The sequence below is a fragment of the Diceros bicornis genome, chromosome 18 (genome assembly GCF_020826845.1).
Source record: "Diceros bicornis minor isolate mBicDic1 chromosome 18, mDicBic1.mat.cur, whole genome shotgun sequence".
NCBI classification, from domain to species: Eukaryota; Metazoa; Chordata; class Mammalia; order Perissodactyla; family Rhinocerotidae; genus Diceros; species Diceros bicornis.
The window spans coordinates 21,320,565-21,338,753 of record NC_080757.1 but is presented as its reverse complement, the minus strand read 5'-3'; the positions used below and the strand labels follow the sequence as shown (position 1 = coordinate 21,338,753).

The 18,189-nt window shown below is 54.5% G+C and overlaps 1 protein-coding gene across 2 annotated transcripts in view; it reads right to left on the bottom strand.

Annotated features, from left to right (window-relative positions):
• Positions 1 to 17,903, bottom strand: part of RHBDL3 (rhomboid like 3) — a 47,888-nt gene extending 29,985 nt beyond the window's left edge. Inside the window, exons 1-3 of one of the 2 annotated variants that reach the window (XM_058560339.1) lie at positions 17,510 to 17,903; positions 15,947 to 15,970; positions 817 to 975 (exon numbers count right to left, since the gene is read on the bottom strand). In XM_058560339.1, coding sequence (XP_058416322.1) covers positions 817 to 975; positions 15,947 to 15,970; positions 17,510 to 17,620 — 294 coding nt within the window. In that variant the 5' untranslated portion in view covers positions 17,621 to 17,903. The remainder of the gene's footprint in view (positions 1 to 816; positions 976 to 15,946; positions 15,971 to 17,509) is intronic. The other variant, XM_058560340.1, reaches the window with a different exon arrangement.
• Between the last annotated feature and the right edge of the window lie 286 nt (positions 17,904 to 18,189).

The window sequence follows — 18,189 nt, the reverse complement described above, 5'->3', positions numbered from 1 at the left end:
ACCTCGGCCTTGTGTTCATCCTGCTAGTTCATGCAGCTTCTACTGATGTCCCATCCACTCCATGGTGGGAAGCTTCCTGCTTAACCCCACTGAACCCCACTGCAATCCTGCCACAGTAGCCCCCGTAATAGCACAGCGGTAACCTCCAGTGAGGAGGAAATCCTCACCAAACCACTGGGCAAGAGTCATGAGCCTCTTGTCTCCAGCCCTTCTGACAACCCAAGACATCTGCAAGCAGGTCCAGTGAACTTTGGCCTTAACTCATGGGCCCCACTGCTCCCAGAGAGGCCTGGTCTGACCCTTCCAACATCCACTCCCCAGCTCCTCTCCTGCCAACAATAACCTCCCACCTCCCGCTCCCAGCCCCTTCATTTTGATGAAACTGACCCCACTCCCAGCTACAGGGGTGGGCAGTGATTGGTTTGAGTCAATTAACACACCCCACTGACCCTATCTAGGCCAAGGGGAGGAAGGAAATCCCACACCTTGTGCGGGAGCTGCCAGAAGAAGAGTCCCTCTCTTCCCCTGCGTGGTGAAGCCTGAGGGTGTGAGGGCTGGAAGAGCTGCAGCCACTTTGCTGTCACAATGGGAGGGTCTGGAATTGTCAGGGGCTTCTTTGAGGATGCGCTGACACTGCAGAAGGCAGAACTGACGGACAAACAGAAACCAGGTCCTTGGTGGTATTCTTTCAACTGCTGGAGCCTGGACTTTCTCAATGCTGTGGGCCAGCAGATCCCTTTAATTGTCCAAAAGGGTCCTCTAAGCCACAACCCCCAAAGAGACCCCTCCCAGTGGCAAGGGTCCCAGAGCGCTCACCAGGTTGACAAAATCCTGGTAGCAGATCTGCCCATCCGCATGGCTGTCGGCGAGAGCCAGGAGCACTTCCCTTTTGTGCGGGTCCAGCTTGGAGCTGTGGCTCTCCAGAAGGCTCCGGAACTTGCCTGTGCTGATGTAGCCCGTGTTCCCAGGGTCAAACTGAGGGAGAAGCACAGACAGCAGCAGGGTCAGGGGGGCTCCACCCCCCTCTCAGCACTCCTTAGGTGCCCCATCTCCATCACCGCTCGCCAGCTCCTGTCCCCAGCCCTCTGCCAGGAGAGGCCCAGGCGGTGTCTGGGATGCTTCCAAGGCCCTCATGGGAAACATCCAAATAGGGCATGGATAACCACTTAAAACCCTAGAAAGCCCTGGAGACCTCTGAGATCACCCAACCCAACCATCTCGTGTGCGGAGAAGGAAACTGAGGCTCAGAGAGGTTAACCTCCCTCCTCTCCGCCCTTACTCCTGACCCTGGACCAGAGGAAAGCAGGAGTGGAAAGGCAATGAGGGGAGGGAGACGAGGGACTCCTGGGCCTGGGCCAGAGGGACTCCAGTGGGGAATGTTCCAGGGCCCCGGGGAGCAGGGAGCATAGCCTTGCAAGTCCTTCTGCATCTGGCTGCCAGCCCCTCTTCTATGCCCCACTCACAGCCTCCCACACCAACACACCCAGGCACACAGGGCTGGGCAGGGCTCCCCGAAGACACTGAGCTCTGGTTTCTGTTTGTTCGTTGACACTGCCCTTTTGCCCTCCGCACCTTTTCACTGTGGGTCCTTCTCCTGAGGATTTCCTTTCCCCCGGTCTCCCTGGGAGACTCACCCTTCCCAACTACTCAGATGTCCGTCTCTGGGCAGGCTCCCCGCACACACGGTCTGCTCTGGCTGTCCCCCTGCACTTTGGCAGACCTCCCTCCGACCTCCATCCCGCATGATCTCTCATCGTCTACTTTCGCCTCCTCCCTGGCCTGCCGGTTGGTGTCACAACTTATCCCAAGGGCTTAGTACACAGCCCGGCATAATCGACATTCGATAAAGATTTGTTGGGTGAATAAATAGTGGATGTTCAGATGAAGAGATGGGTACTCATTTTGCAGGGAAAGTCTTATTGGTTCACTTAGAAAAGGATCTTATCCATCTCTCCCAGAGAAGCCCATAACCTTTCTGTCCGTCTCCCATAGCCCCTCCTTCCTCACAGAACCCACCCATGGCCCCGACCCCCACCAACATACACCCTGCTAGAAAATGACTCGACCCGGCTCTCCTGGAGGCGAAGAGCTCTCCTGTTCACAAAGCGCTTCCCCACGCGAATTCACTGTGCCTGGAGACGCTGCGGTGGGTTGCTCAGATTCTAAAAGGCAAACAGACATTGCGGACGTCCGTGCATGACAAGGGAGCCCGGAAGACCAAACCCACGTTTCCCCCTTTTCTAGATAAGGTCAATGAAGACTATTTTAGGAAGGCTGATTCTGTGTGCAGCATTTCTAAGACAAACCAAGAGAAACGGCCGAGAGTCACAAGTCATATTTCAACTCTCCCCAGAACTTAATGCGAGAAGACATCTCTACGAGGCGTATTTACAAATCGGCATGTGTCCCTCTCCCTCAAACCAAAACACCAGGATTCAGGGATGACACCTATTTGGTTCACAGGATCAGTATTTCAGGAGACTCACCTACCCCCTGCTCCATAAGGATCTTTAAGAATAAAAAGACCTAATATTTGCCAAATACTGTTCTAAGCACTTTATGTATATAAAATTTCTTTGACCTCCTACAATGGCCTTATGAAGCAGGTCCTATTATTTTCCCCATATTACAGATGAGGAAATAGAGGCATGGGAAAATGAGCACAGAAGTGACGTGCCTGGCAAGCGGCGGAGGCGGGATTCCACCCCAGACAGCTCAGCGCTGCCTCTCCACCACTGCTGCTTGTCACCGACCCTCAGCCTCCAGGGGTTGCTCTGCTGCTCAGGAGCGATATTTAAGGATCAAAGAGGGGAGTGCGGGCCTGGGAGAGATGAGGGCTCTAGGAGTCTCCCAGGCCTACTCTAAACAGATTTTTAGAGCCGGAAAGAGCCTCAAACAGCAACAGTTCTGATCGCCTTAGTGCTCAGATAGGCAAGTGAAGGCCAGAGAGGGAAAGCGGCCATGGCAGCCAGGGAGGGTCTCCTTCTCTGGTGCTTGGGACACCTCCCATCCCCACAGCCTGGCCCTGCCTGGTCCCACATGGCCCTGGTGCTGGGTGGGCAGATGGGGGGGTAGGGGTGGGCACGGGGGTTGAGAAGCAGCCCCGAGTCCTGGGAAAATCCCCAGTGAGCACTGCAGGGGGGCAGTGGTCTGCCACTCAGCATGGAGTCTCTCCAGCCTCAGCCTGGGGGAGGAAGCCCAGTGGCCTTGCATTGGCTGGGAGTAGGGACGCCAATCCCCTCCCAGGGGTTGCCTCAGAGGCTTGGGAGGGCAGTGGGGTGGAGGGGCTGGGATCAGGCAAGGACCCCTCTCCCTCACTCCAGCTCCAGACAAAGAACCACCTGCTCCCTCCTTTTCCCTCCCCCTCCAGGCTCCCTGCTGTTGTCCTAGTGACAGGGGCTGCCCTGTGCTCCTCAAGCCCCCACCCCCCAACATGGCCTGCCAGTCCTGCCCCAAGCACATTACAGGCTCCAGACTGCAGAGAATGAGCTGGAATCAGGCCGAGCCTCCCTTCTCTGCCAAAACTCTACCTTTCATGCCAGGGCCAGACAGGCCAGACAATGGGAGGTCATCGCCACCCTAACAATGAGGCCTCAGGGATGAAGCAGAGTGACTAGGGGAGAGGGAGAGGGAGGGAAGGGGCTGGCTGCCTGGGCTCCACAAATGTACACAGGACTCCCCCAACTCCCCCCCACCCCCACCTGGGAAGATGAAGGCAAGAGCAGAGGCTGATAGTGGGCATGGGGCACGGGGGCAGGCGGGAGGCAGAGTGAGGTAGAGAGAGGGAGACAAAAGGAAAAAGCAACAGAGAGAAAGAGCCAGAGAGAGGACGTGTGCAGAGGCAGGAGAGAGGTGGTCTCACTGCCCCAGACAGAAGCTGAGAGCTTCTAAAGGAGGCTGCGAGGAACAAGGCAAAATCCCATTCTTGTCTTGGCCATTAACGGGTTTATGTAATTTAGGGTAAACATCTCACGCTATAATTGCCTCATCTATGAGGCCAGGAGAGCATCCCCTCGGGTTGTGGGGAGGACGGGCGGTGCTCTTCAAGGCCCAGGGCCACAGAGGCTCGGTGACCACCTCCACTTGCCTCATTCAAAGCAAAGCAGGGAGCACCCCTGCCCTGGGGGCTTGGCTGGCCCTTCTGGGCACGTCCTGCCTTTGGACCTCCTTCAAGGCCAGCTATGGGGGATGAGATTGAACTAGGACCACGGTTTGGAGCTTTTGGGGAAACAAACCCTACAAATGCAATTTCCTTGTTAATAATGTGCTGAAGGCCCCGAAGCTCCCCCTCTTGGGTGCCCCATCCCTGGATTCACCCACTTTGGGCAGTGGGGTGCTCTTGGAACGATGTTTGGGTTGGCCAGGTTTGAGGCAGCCTGACTAGGGGTGGTTTGGGGATGGTAGGGGCAGCTGGAGGAATGTGGCTGTGAATGAGCTGCAGGCAGGGGCCCAGCGGGGAGCCAGGAGTCGGGAGCATCCTCGCAGCTGCCTCCTGAATAGGGCCCAGAGCCGTGGAGGGAGGGAGGGCGGCGGGGGTGGGGGGCAAGTCCACATTCAGCTTGAGTGGAGGATGCTGGCGGCAGAGGGAAGAGAAAGGCACAGAGCAGGGAGTGAGCCTCCCACAGCTCCCGCCCAGCTGCCTTGCCCTTGAAAAGAGCTTCGAGAGGCTCCGTGGGGACGTTTAATCCCACCAACACCCAGCCCTCTGGCCCCTTAATCCTCTAGGTCACTAGTGTTCTCCAGCCTGGGGCCCCACACAAGCTCTGTCATATATCCCATCTCCCATCCTAGACCCCTTCCTGGCGCACTTATAGCCTAGGCTGGTAAAAGACCCACCAAATTCTCTCTGTATTGTTGCCACCTAGGGATCATTCCCTGTCTCTGAGGCAAGGAGTCGGGAGAGAGTTCTGGAAGGAGCCCCACCCCAGCTGCTGTGCCATCTTGGGCAGATCATTTAACCACACTGCCTCAGTTTCTCCATCAATCATGTGGTAGGAACGCTCCCTTCTCAGGGATGTGTAAGGGGGCCCATCCCCACCCCTGCACAGGTAAGCACACCATATGCAAATGGGAGGTTGGAGGAAGAGAAATCCACAACCCATAGACCCCATGGGGGCAGCTGATCTTCTACTGTGCATCCTTGCTCAGTCCAAGGGCTGATGGGAAATTCGAGCCCAGGATGAGTCAGCTCACATGGGAGGTGAGGTCTGTGCTGTCAGAGGGACCTGGTGACACTGGGGAGAGGGGCAGCAGGTCAGGGCATCATAAATCATGGTCCAGGATCACTGAAAGGAACCTTGATGGTTTTCAAATTGCTCCGCAGAGTTCTAAGGGCTGTAGGAACTCCAAGGCCCAGAGGGGTGGGGAGGGGGTTGCTCAGCAACCCCCCATCCCTCCTCAGCCAGAGCAGCCCCACTACGAGCTGTTTTATGTACTAGCTTTCTACATACTACTGGTTGAACAATACAATACGAGCTATGCATGGAGGACGCCTGCTAGGTGTCAGGCACTACTCACTGAAACCTCAGGTCACCCTCTGTCCTGGTTTGCCTGGGACAGTCCTGGTTTATACCTATTGTCTGAGCGTGATTATTAACAGTGCCCCTTCCACCCTCAAAATGGTCCCAATTTGGAAGATAACAACACAACCCTATGAGGTAGATACTGTTATGAGCTCCATTTTACAGAGGAGAAAAACGAGGCATTGAGAGCTGAGTTGGCCAAGTTTGAACAGCTGGTAGTTGGTACAGATGGATTCACATCCAAGCAGGGGGGCCCAGAGGCTGCACCCTCCCATCATTACGATGCTGTGGCTAAAAAGTATTCGAGAGACCCCAGTCCAATCCTCTCACTCGTTCATTTAACAAATATTTACTAAGGATCGACCACCATCCTCATTTTATAGATGGGGAAACAGGTGCAGAGAGCAAAAGAAACTAGCTCAAGGTCACAGAGCGAGTTAGTGGTCAAGATGGGAAAAGTCCAGGGTTCCTCCACAGGGGGTGGCTGCCCCAACCTTGCTCTTTCTGATTCCTCTGTCCCGTTCAGTTATATGAAATGTAACTGGCTCAGGTTTCCCAATGTGTGTTTTGTGGAACACTAGGCTCACAATGGCGTATGAAATAAGTGTTCTGTGGTCCCATGAGTTTGGGAAACCCTTTTGGAAGGGCATGATGCATAAAACCATATTAAGGGCTCTGCAAGGTCTTACAGTGGAGAAAGCTGTCTGATTTTGTTCAGCCCAGCATTTCCCAAACTTACTGGATCTTTGATCAGAGGATTTTTCACAGCAACACTCCATGGAACACTCTTTGGGAAAAACGCATGAGTCCACAGTAGAGTCAATTTTCCCTTTCGTGAAGTCTGGCCCCTGGTTTTGGTTCAGTAGTCCTGAACCAGCCTGTCACCCCCATCTTGTGAGTGGCCCTCAAGGCAGCTGATGCTTTGCCTGGAGTCCTCCAGCGAAGTTAGAAGTCGGCTAGATCCAGGCTCCAGCCAGAGGGGTGAGGGGGATGCCAGGCCCTAGGAGAGGCTGTGGAATCAGTGACCAGCCTCATGGGCCGCTGAGCTGAGCTCTCAGGGAACAAACCCCGCGGGAGCTGGGAATCTGCCTGCTCAGCACCCAGGACAGCAGCACCACTTCTCCCCTCCCCTAGGCAGGCCAGGGAGCCTGGCCAAGGCTTCATTCAGCATTTACCCAGCAGCAGCAAAGCCTAAGAGAAAGAAGGGACACGTCTATTTTATATCTATTATATATGTGTGATTTGCACAAACTGCATTTCCAGGACAATTACACGTCTGGTCCCTGCTCCCAGCACTTGAATTGCCCTCTCCCTCCCAGGAGGACCCTCTCCCTCTCCTTGATCTAGAGAGGCCCAGGACCTCAGTGAGGGGTGTGGACAATTTCAAAGACCCCACAGGCAGCACCTGGGGTGCCATCCTGGTGAAGACCTCTCAGGTCCGGAAGGTTGGGACCTGGAATCTAAGGAAGGCTCCTATCTCCAGCCCCACTATCGCCTCTCTGTCCAATCAGACAGAATAAGCCCTGGGAAATGACCACAGGGCGTGCATGCTGGGGCAGGGGAAGGTGCAGGAGGCTGCCCCTCCCCACCTGGGGGGTTACTATCGCTCATCTGCTGGCTCCTTGCATCATTACCCGGCTTCTTAACAGAGCAGAATTAATGAGACTGCCCAGGGGTTTATGCTCAGCAGAGCTGTCCCCACCCAACAGCCAGAGCCCACCAGGGAACTCTGGCCCATTCAGGGATATTTACAGCCCCATAAATTAGGTCCAGGCCTGCAGCTGCTGAGGTCAGGAGGCGAGGTTATGAGAGTAGCAGCTTTCTCTTCCAGTTCTCCTTTGTAAATGAGGATGCTAATTCATCCCACAGAGAAAACCACCTCACACCTTTCCCCTGACTTTTTCCCCGACTCTGAAATACTGATTTTTATAAATATTTTATTACTTTTATTCTCATACCAACCCTAGAGTAAGTGTGCTCAGTCCCATTTAACAGATAGGGAAACTGAGGTACACAGAGACAAACCTGCCCAAAGGCACTCCCAGTGAGTAGAACAGGGCACCATCTGGCCTGCTCCAAGCTGGGCTAGAAGTGGATTTTCAGAGACCTCAAGCCGCCCAGGGAAGAAGAGAGAACGGTTCCTAAAAACCAGGTTCTGACCCCTCCTGTCCTCGGGTCTCCCCAAATGGAAGCACGAGTGGCCCTTGTGCTCCCCTGGAGTTTGGCCAGGCCAGGCCCCGGACAGCTGGGGAAGCTTCAGTAATTCTAGGATTCCCAGGTATACTCTTTCTGTTCTTTCAGCTGCCACCATAGGCTCTGGGGGAGGCAGCTCATCCCTCTTGGGGGGCTTCTCCCAGAAGCCCCCAGTCAGGCTCCTGAACATCCTCTCTCCCCATAAGTCAAATAGCTGAACCCCAGGATCCGAGGCTGGCAGGCTGATTAGGGAGCTGGAAGACCTTCCCTCAGCAGAGAAGCAGGCATCCTGGCCTGAATCCAGGCTGAGCCGCTGGACAATCGGCATATTTCCAGAAAACTATCCAGCTTTCTCAGCACCTGGGCAGTGGGGAAGAGGAACTCTCAGACTTTCCCCGGAACACAGGAAGCTGGAGTTCAGTGGGCAGTGAGGGGTGGGGGCTGCCTCTTTCCACCAGGCCCTGTCCCTCTCCACCCTGAGAGAGCCCCCTGAAAGTCCCTGCTTCTCCCCCCACAGAGGGCCTCGGAGGTGCATAGACTAGGAGCGGGCAGCCGGGGGTTGTGACTCAGAGGCAGGCCCCTTGGGTCCCCAGCAGCAGACATAATGCCCATGCTGACTCATCCAGGCCCAGCCGTCACGCCTGCTGCCTGGGGACTGGGGACTGAAGCCAAGTCACAGCCATAAAGCCAGGAGTCCTGGGGGAGCCACAGGCAGGGTGAGGTGGGAATGGGTGCTAGCAGGGAAGGGGGTCTTACGTCTGCCCCATCCCTCCCCCTTCAGCCTAAATCTATTTCCTCCTGCTGCTTCTCCTGAAAGCCACCAAAGGGTCCCTCTGGTTCCCTAGAGAAGAGAGAGCACTGAGAGACCTAAGCAGGAGGAGGGGAGTGGGATGCAGACCTCTGACCAGGAGCAGGGTGGGCAGGATAAAGGGTCACCAAACCTCTTCACCTCCTGAGGCCCTCTGCCCTGTCTCAGAAGCCACCCAGGAGCCTTGTGCACAAAGAGACACAACTCCCTCTGCAGAGGGTCTTCATTTGCCCCCTCAGGGGCTTTGAGCAAGCCCCACCCCCTTGGGCCTCGGTTTCTTCCTCTGTAAAGAGGGGATAGCACCATTCACCTCACAGGGCTATTGAGAGATCAAAACAAGACGATGGACGTATATGCATGCAGTAGACACTCAATGTTTGCTCTCTCAAAGAAATATTTTCCGACTCAAACCTGTACCTTGCTTCAAAAAAGCTGGGACGGGGCAGCGGCTTCCCCTAGTTGTTCGCAACTCAAGATACACATTGACTCATTTTCATAACACAGGATAGTGCCCTGGGCCTAATCTCACTGCTGACCACTGAATAGAGGCCCAGCAGGAATTGCCAAATCAGAACACCAAGCAGAGGAGGCCTGCTCTGGCCCCTGGTCACGTGTGGCCCGACGACACCTCATTCTCACCCTTCACCCTCTGCCATGCAGGCAGACAAACCGGTGAGTAGAGGGCAAACTCTGGGAATCAACACTCCTCTAGGCAGCCTTTGTCCAAAAACTTCTCTCTTTTCTCTGTGGAAAGTTCACGGGGAATGTGGTTTTCCAAATGCTACCCTAAAGAAGTCAGCTTGATAGGGTGGAAGAAACCCCAGATTGAGGATCTGGACACTTTGATTCAAGACCTAGAACTATGACATGTCAGAGATTTTTTTTTTTAATATAGATTTTATTTTATTTATTTCTTTTTTTGCTGAGGAAGATTGGCCCTGAGCTACCATCTATTGCCAATCTTGTTTTTTTGCTGAGGAAGATTGTCCCTAGGCTAACATCTGTGCTCATCTTCCTCTGCTTTATATGGGACGCTGCCACAGTATGTCTTGATAAGCAGTGCGTAGGTCCACGTCTGGGATCCGAACCTGCGGACCCTCGGGCCACCGAAGTGGAGCGCATGAACTTAATCACTACGCCACCAGGTCGGCCCCCTATCTTCCTCTGTTTTGTATGTGGGATGCCACCACAGCATGCCTTGATGAGCAGTGCGTCGGTCCGTGCCTGGGATTCGAACCTGTGAACCCTGGGCTGCCAAAGTGGAGTGTATGAACTTAAACTACTATGCCACCAGGCCGGCCCCATGTCAGAGGTTATTTTGGAAACAGTGTTACTGTCTTTAAATTCCAGTAACATAACAACCACCATATTTATCAGGTGCTCACTATATATACACACTATCTCATAGACCTCACAACAACCCGGAGGACAGGGTATCATTCTAGGCAGCTTACAGATGAGAAAAGTGAGGCCTGGAGAGGTTACCTGGCTTGCCCATTGCCCCAGGAGGAGACTGGGACTCAAGCCAGATGTGTGTCCTCGCCACTGCCTTAGTCACTCAGGGCGCCAAGGAAGCAAATGGAAGTCTGCAAGGCCTCGTGACAGGAACGCAGGTCAGAGAAGGAGCAGGCCTGGGCTCCAGTCCCAGCTCTGACACTACTGCACCAAGTGACCTCAGAAAGTCGCCACCCTCTGTTTCCTCATTTGCAAAATGAGCAGACTGGACAAAATTCTTCCCCCAACCTTCTAATAATCCATGGTCCTCGAGGTGGCAGCAACCCCAGAGGGGCTGACATGAGCGAGGCAGCGCCACGGTCAGGGTGCTCCTGGAGAGGACATTTGAACCCAAGACAACGCGTGCCCGGCTGCAGTTCGACTTGCCCTTGGCGGGAACATGTGTGGACCCGTTACGTGTCTGGCAGCAGCCAGGCAGCACACAATCTCAGATCCCTTGGCCCCATTGCTCAACTGCTATTAAATGCATTTCTGTGAGTGGTCAGGGATAAAAGGGTTAATTCAGGATGATTGAGGGGGCCAGTGGGGCCAGAACAGGGTAAGCAAGCCGGCTTTGTGGTAGAGGGAAGTCCACAGCCTCCAGGGCCCTGGAGTGGAGGCCACTTGAGAAGGGGTTGGAGGTGCAGAGCCCGGGCAAGGGCTCTAGTGAAGCCCATGGCTTTGTCCCTCTCTGGGAGCCCCTCTCTGCAGGTAACTGTGTGTTCTGGGGACTGCCGCCAACGCCCCTGTCTCTGGGCACGTGTTTTCTCTGCAGCTCCTCACTAATCCATTCAGCAGTCTCATCTGAACCTCTTTTCAACAACCAGAACCCCCTAAGCCAGCTTGCGGAAGGACTGCAAATGAGGTGGGCTTCAGGGTCAGGCCAAGGGAAGACTCTCAGGATGGAGGGAAGGGGGCTGGGCAGGGGAGACACTGGGGAAAGCAAGCAGAAAAATCCCCTGTGCTCAGAAGTGCCTCTTCCTCCAGGAGGCTGGAGTGGGAAGGAGCTGGTTTAGAGAGGCACCACCTTCTCTGTGCAGGCCTGGATCTCAGGAGTGGCCCTCTGCTTCTTCCCAGCAAATTCTGATTCCCAGTCAAGAGACAGCTGTCAAACATCCTCCGGGTATCAGACAGTGTGAAAAGAGCTTCTACTTCCATTTAATTCCCCCAGTCGCCCCTGGAGTTAAAGATGATTGTCCCCATTTTATAGATGAGGAAATTGAGGCTCAGAGAGCTAATGTCACTAGTCCCGAATCACAAAGTCAGTAAGGCTTGAACCCAGGTCTATCTGACTCCAAACCCAGGGTTCTGTCCCCAGCAGCCCACCTAAGCAGCCCCATGTTCTGGTCATAGCACATTTATAATTTCAGTGGGATAGTCAATGCGTGTCCACTTTCCTTCTGGGAGATCAGCAAAGTTAGGGTCTCTTTTTTGGATCTGGGAAATGCACGCTTTCAGAGGGAAGGGAAAAAAAGAGACACAATCAAGTCACTTTCAATTCTCTGTTTTCCTTCTTGCTTGTTTGATCTTGAAAGCAATTGTGCTTTGTCGACTTAACGGAACTCTGCTCTAAACCCTTTTGCTCACTAAACATTTGCAGATCTTGAAGACATTCTCCCAACCCCAGAAGCCCTTTATGGGTTAACAGGGCTCGAGCCCCACAGCTGCCTCTGACCCGCTATATGACCTTGGGTGCTTGAGGGCACCTCCCTGGAGTTCAGGAAGGGACTGAGAGTGAGACTATCAAAGCACAACCTGAAGAAGAGGAGCCTGTAGGAAACCAAGGGAACAAATATAAAGCAATAACTAAGGGTCCATTACTTGGGCAAAATTGTAAATATCAGTGGAATAGATCAGAAATCACAAATAAACCCAACCACATATAAAAATCAACCAAATGATAAAATTTCTCAATGTATAAAGGAAAGTTTTTTGTTTTGTTTTGTTTTGGTGAGGAAGATTGGCCCTGAGCTAACATCTGTGCCCATCTTCCTCTACTTTATATGTGGGATGCCTTCCACAGCATGGCTTGATGAGTGATGCGTAGGTCTGCGCCTGGGATCTGAACCTGTGAACCCCGGGCCACTGAAGCAGAGCACGTGAACTTAACCACTACGCCACTGGCTGGCCCTAAAAGATTTCTTTTTTTTTTTTTTTGTGAGGGAGACCAGCCCTGAGCTAACATCCGATGCTGATCCTCCTCTTTTTTGCCAAGGAAGATTGGCCCTTAGCTAACCTCTGTGCCCATCTTCCTCCACTTTACATGGGATGCCGCCACAGCATGGCCTGACAAGTGGTGTGTTGGTGCACGCCCGGGATCCGAACCTGCGAACTCCAGGCCGCGGAAGCGGAGCATGCGCGTGTTATTAACCACTTGCACAACCAGGCCAGCCCCTAAAAGATTTCTTAATAAATGATGCTGGCATAACTGGATAGGAATAAGATCTAGATGGAGTAAAGGGATGTGACTTTTTTTAAATCATAGAAAAAGTAGTAGGAAATAGAAGCTCATATTTATGAGAGCTGAAGAGGGAGGAAAGCTAGGTCCAAAGCAATAGACGGAATCAGGAAGGAAAAGCCCAACAGATGTAACTATAGAAAAATGACACTTTTACTACGGTATTACGCTACAACAGCAGATTAATACTTATGGTAACTTTAAAATCTAATATTTAGGAAAATCATTAAGATCCCAAAGACATGAAAAGACAATTCCCTCAAGCAGAAGTTCAAATGGGAAACAAATACATGGGGCATCTGGGGCTTGAAGTGAAGATCTTCAGGTTTCTGCTGCTGTAACTTCTGGAACCTACAGGGAAGAATTGGGGAAAGGGTGAGGAGGGCTGGCAGGCTACACCCCTGCTTGAGCAGATGAGACAAATGCCCAGAGTGCCGGGGGGCTGGGTAAACTTCCAAGGGACTGCAGTCACCTGTTTTCTTCACCTCCAACTCCCACAAAAGGTATCCTGACCATTTAGTTGAGGGGCGACCACACAGGACGAAAATGCCAAGGTAGTGGCTTCTAGCCTTGGGATCCCATTAGCTTCACGCTGGGTCAAAACTACTCTACATGTTGAAGAATCAGACAGCATGGAGGGACCGGTCCAATTCCATCCCTAACACCTGGGCAAAGGTCCCAGCAGATCCCAGTTTGAAACCAGGTGACCATTGGTTCCCCAGGAGGGAAGGAGGACTGACTGGGACCAGCCTCCCATCCTACTGACCTCTGGAAGGTCAACTCCGGGATCACATCAGCTTGCAGGGACTCGGACGGGTGTGGTGTAAAGCCAGCCCCATTCACCACAGTTTGACCCATCAGGGCGGTCTATTTCTGTATGAAATGGTGGGGAGGCTGCCTGCAATCCCCAGCCAAATGTTCTTTCCTAAGTGCACCAAGTTCACCAATCACCAAACCCTACCTTTAAGCAGGCCCAGAGGAAGAGCAGGGAGGATACAACACTTCAGCTTTCTGAATAACCTGGCATCCTTCTGAAGCTGTGTGTCCATTTGGAAAGCTTCATATCTACTCTTCATTTAGCCCTATCAGGGGAATGAGGCAGGCCGGGCTGCACAAAGGAGGGGGAACGAACACAGAAGGACTGGATATCTGCCAGAGGGCAAGCCCTGCTCACGAGCAGCTCTCCTTAAATGCAAAGCACCGTTAGGAAGGAAGAAGACAGAAATGGGCTTCTAATGCCACCTGAGGGATGGGGAAGAGACGTAAGGCAGAACCTATTGTGAGAAAAAATTGTTTGTCCAGAGCCAGCCCTGATGGCCTATTGGTTAAAGTTCGGCGCTTTCACTGCTTCGGCAGCCCAGGCTTGGTTCCTAGTCGAGGAACCACACCACTCGTCTGTCAGTAGCCATGCTGTGGCGGCGGCTCACATAAAAGAACTAGAAAGACTTACAACCAGAATATACAACTACGTCCTGGGGCTTTGGGGAGGGAAAAAGAAAGAAAGAAAAGAAAAAAAAAAAAAGAGGAAGATTGGCAACAGATGTTAGCTCAGGGCGAATCTTTCTCAGCAAAAAAAAAAAAAAAAAAAAAAAAAAATTGTCCACAGTAAGTTTGGAGAGTTTCTTTCCTAGAATTAATTTTGTCTGTCGGAAATGGCTTCTGGGTGGGCCTTCCCAGAAGCAAAGGGATGCTCTTTGTGACATCCAGGATTTCCCTCCAGTAGGAGAAACTGGATTTCACAGACGACTCACTAATATTATGTGCCACACATTCTCTCTGCTCCCTCCAGTTCCAAATTCTTCCTACTAAAAGTTTGCTTCTATTCACCCAAATAGTTCGTTTTAAAATGTAAACACATACACAGGGACTGGCAAAGGAAATTAATCAAATGAGAAAGGCAGAGAGAAAAAGACTGATACACTTTGTTCTAGGTTCTGATTCTAAATCTGGCAGGAGGTGTGAGGGGCTGGCAGCTTGCTGGTTGTGGTATCAGTGGCAGCAGGTGGCTCCCTCCTGCCTCAGGGCATCAGGCCAGCAGCTGCTGTACTCTTAGGAGCCAGAGGGAGAGTGGGTGGCACTCGGGAGCAGAGGGAGAGATGCACTACATGTGGTTTGAGACGCTCCTCAAACCACAGCCAGGCCTTGTGTTAATGTGGATGACACCCCCAAATTCCCACCCCAGGACCACCATGTCTTTCAAGCTGCAATTCCATGTCTTCAGTCCTACTTGGGCATCTACATTTAGCTGGCTCCTCAAAGTGAACTTGTTTAAAACCAAAGTTGTCATTTTTGCCAACCTCTCACCCTGACTTTTCCTTTTCTCCTAGGTTCAGAATCTCCAAGTTATATATGCGGTTCACCTCATCTATTCAGGTCTAGAAAGATCTTCCAATTTTCCCATCGCCATGTCCCTCTTCCTTTCCATTCTTACTGTCATCTTTCAAGTCAAGGTGCTTGTGTCTATTCACTGTGGTAGGCTCCTGCAATCCACCTCACCTCCATCCCACTATCACACAGGATCTTCCCAAAGCATTGGTTGGATCTTGTAACAAACCTGCTAAAAAACTTTCAAAGGCTTTCCCTGCCTACAAGAGGATAAGGTCTGGTCCAAGCTACTTTTTCAGCTCTATGTCCCTCTCCAACCCAACACATTCCCTCTGGCCCGAACAGACTGTTCTCTTCAAGTTGCACAAACTTTATGGCACAATCATTCTGACCCCAGGACTGCAGTGCTCATGATTCCCACCCACTGAGACATCTCTTGCCTCCACTCCTGCATCGTGGACTGGGCTGGGAGAAGGAATTACACAACAGCACTCAACACGAGTACCCAACCAAGAAAAGAATGATTTCCTTGCTGAAGGTCAGCTGTCCATCTCCACATTCTACAGCTGGCACTCCCAACTCCATTCCCCACACCTGGACTCTAGGCATTGCAAACAATCACATCCTATTTTCTATAACTCTCCCATTCCTGCCGCAAAATTAAAGAAGAGTCAGCTTTCAAAAGAGCCCGTATTGTGAGTCACCCTCCAAGGATGGCAGGGATTTGACTTCAGGGTGGCCATGGATCTTTGATAATGGAGGTAGAAGAGGAGAGGGGATGTTAACCTAAGCCCTTCCCCCACCTCCCCAGCCTCACTGCAATCCCCTGGCATGCAGAGAACGTCCCAGGCTTTCAATATGTATTGTCCAATTTCCGCATGGTATAAACCCAGCTCTGGTGAAGCAGAGTTGGGAGGAGGAGGGAGGGAAGGATCTCTCAGGGGAGCCCACCGCCTACTCCTGAAACCTGGAGAGCCGTGGAGAGCAGTATCGTTCAGTCCCCGAGATACACTAAGCCACACCCCCTCCCCACGTCATCATCTCAGGAGTGCAGAGCTAGGGAAGCCCACGCAAGCAGGGAGACTGATTAAGGGGAAGGCTGGGGGGGGGGGGCCTAGGATTTGAGGGATTTAACTGCTCACATACCTGATCAAACAGGACTTTCCAGTGCTGGTAGAGAGGGAGGCCATGCAGGAGAGGAAGAAGAGGAGAGAAAGAAAGAAAGACTTATCACCAAGGCCTCTGTGGCCCCCTGATGTTTCTGACTTAGCCTCCCAGCTGCTGCCCAGGCTCAGGAAACCACCACAAGAGACCAGGGAAAACCTGGGAAGAGCTCCCCAAACGAGTCTGCACTGAGCAAAGGGAGGGAACTCAGGTCGGGGGAGGAATGAGGGTCGCCCTCTTTCTGAGACAGGTAGGCAGAGCGATGAGCAGAATAAGGGTGAGTCTCAACAATTACTAGATAAAGGGATCCGATTCTGTCCAAGGGCCTCTAGTAACTTCTAATAAAACTAAAGCTTACGTCCACGTCTACTCCCGGGTCTGGGAACGCATGCCCAAGTGCAGTTCCGCCAGACCTGCTGTGGCGTCTCCACCTGCCAGGTCCGGAGACGTCTACTCAGGAAAACTCACCCCTGCATAAGCACTAGCATTTAGCCTGCAGTTTGGGAGGAGAGGGCTCCCGAACGCACTGAAACCCACCCAGTCTCTTCAAAGCCTGAGTCTAAGTGGTGAGTACATGAGATTCTACCAGGGCTTTGCGGCCAGAAGCAAGTGACAGGCTTAACCACGGGAGCCAAACAGATGTTAAGCTCCCCGGGGGCCCATTCAGACTTTCTGGCTTCGGTTTGGTAGGCTGGGGGGCCTGGCTTCACTTCCATCTCCCACCCTGAGAGAGGGACGGGGCAAAGTGTCTGCCCAGTTTTTCACCACTATTTGCAGGTTAACCTCGGGAGGGAGAATCTTAAGAAACTCCAGCTCCCCGGGCTCCCCAGTGCCCGCTCCACCGATGGCTCCCAGGACCGGAGAGAGGGAGACTGGGGCAGTAGATGGCAGGGAAGCCCTCGGGGGGAGCCCCTCCCCATGCTCGCCCAGGGGACCGTCGCTGGCACCGACGCGGTCTGGGACTCTTGAGCCCCTTTCTGGGGGTAAAACCGTTCCCAGTGCTCCTCTCCCTCCTCCAGCCGGGTTCAGGGACAAGGGCCAGCTTGAATTTCAATCAGTGTCGCGACAGGGCAGGTGCCGGGCGGGAGCTAATCCGGGAGCGAAGAAGGGGGTCGCCAGACCGGTCTGCGCTGCCGGGTTCCGGGGACTCTGCGGCGCCCGCTCCTTCCCCGGGCTCGGAGAGCCCGCAGGTCGCGAGCGGGAGGGGAGGGGAGCCACTGCTGTGACGCGGCTGCCTCTGCGGGAAAACGCCGTGTCCCGGGCACTGCACCAGCCGCGGAGAGGGGGCTCCGGCGGCCGACAAGTCCCCAGCGCAGCTGCGGCGGCTGTGTCCCGCAGGGAAGCCGTGAGCGCCCGAGAGGCGGGTGGCGCGCGCGTTTGGGGGAGACCGGCCCCTCCGCCCCCTCCCGCCCGCGGGGACCCGGCCAATCCGGGGCGCTCCCGCGTCACCTTGAAACCTCCAAGTTGCCCCGAGGGGCGAGACGGGGGCAGCTCTCCCCTAGTGCCCCCCAGAAAGTTTGCCCGGGCGGGGGAGGGAGCACTCACGTCCTCCGGCGCAGCGGGCGGCCGCTCCTCGGCCTCAGGTTCCAGCTCCTCGATGCGCTCCGCCTCGGCGCAGGCGGCCACTGCGGGGCTCGGGCTGGGGTGCTCGCCCATGCCGAGGCGGCGTCCAGAGGCGGCCAGCGGCTGCGGGGCTCGTCCCGGCGCGCCGGCCTAACTTTGCGCCGCGGTGTCCGCGCCGCTCGGGGGGCTCTGTGCGCGCCACGCCGCCTCCGCGCCAGCGCAGCAGCCCGCGCCAGCCCCCATGGCCCTGGCCCCCGCGCCGCTGTCTCGCGACCCCGGGACACCCGGCCCCTCCGCCGCCAAACTTCTCCGCGCTCGCGGCCCCGCCCGCCTCGACCTCCGCCCCGGCCCCCACGTCCGGCTCCGAGGCGAGGGCGCCCTTGGGCCGGCCCCGGCCCCGGCCCCGCAGCTCTCCGCGCTCCCTTCTCGCTTCCCGCGGCCCCCGCTCTGCGCCCGAGTCTCCTCCTCCCCACGGACTCCTCGCGGGCGGCGCGCAGGCGGGGGCGGGGCTGCTCCCGGGGACTGCCGTCCCCCGCCCCCCCCACCCCCGGGCGCCACCATCCGGGCCAAATCGGTCAGAGCGGCGCGGCCGTGGGGAGGGGGGGGGGCTGCGGCGGGGTTGGCGGAGAAGCGGCTGCACGGCCCGTGGCTGGGATGGCTCT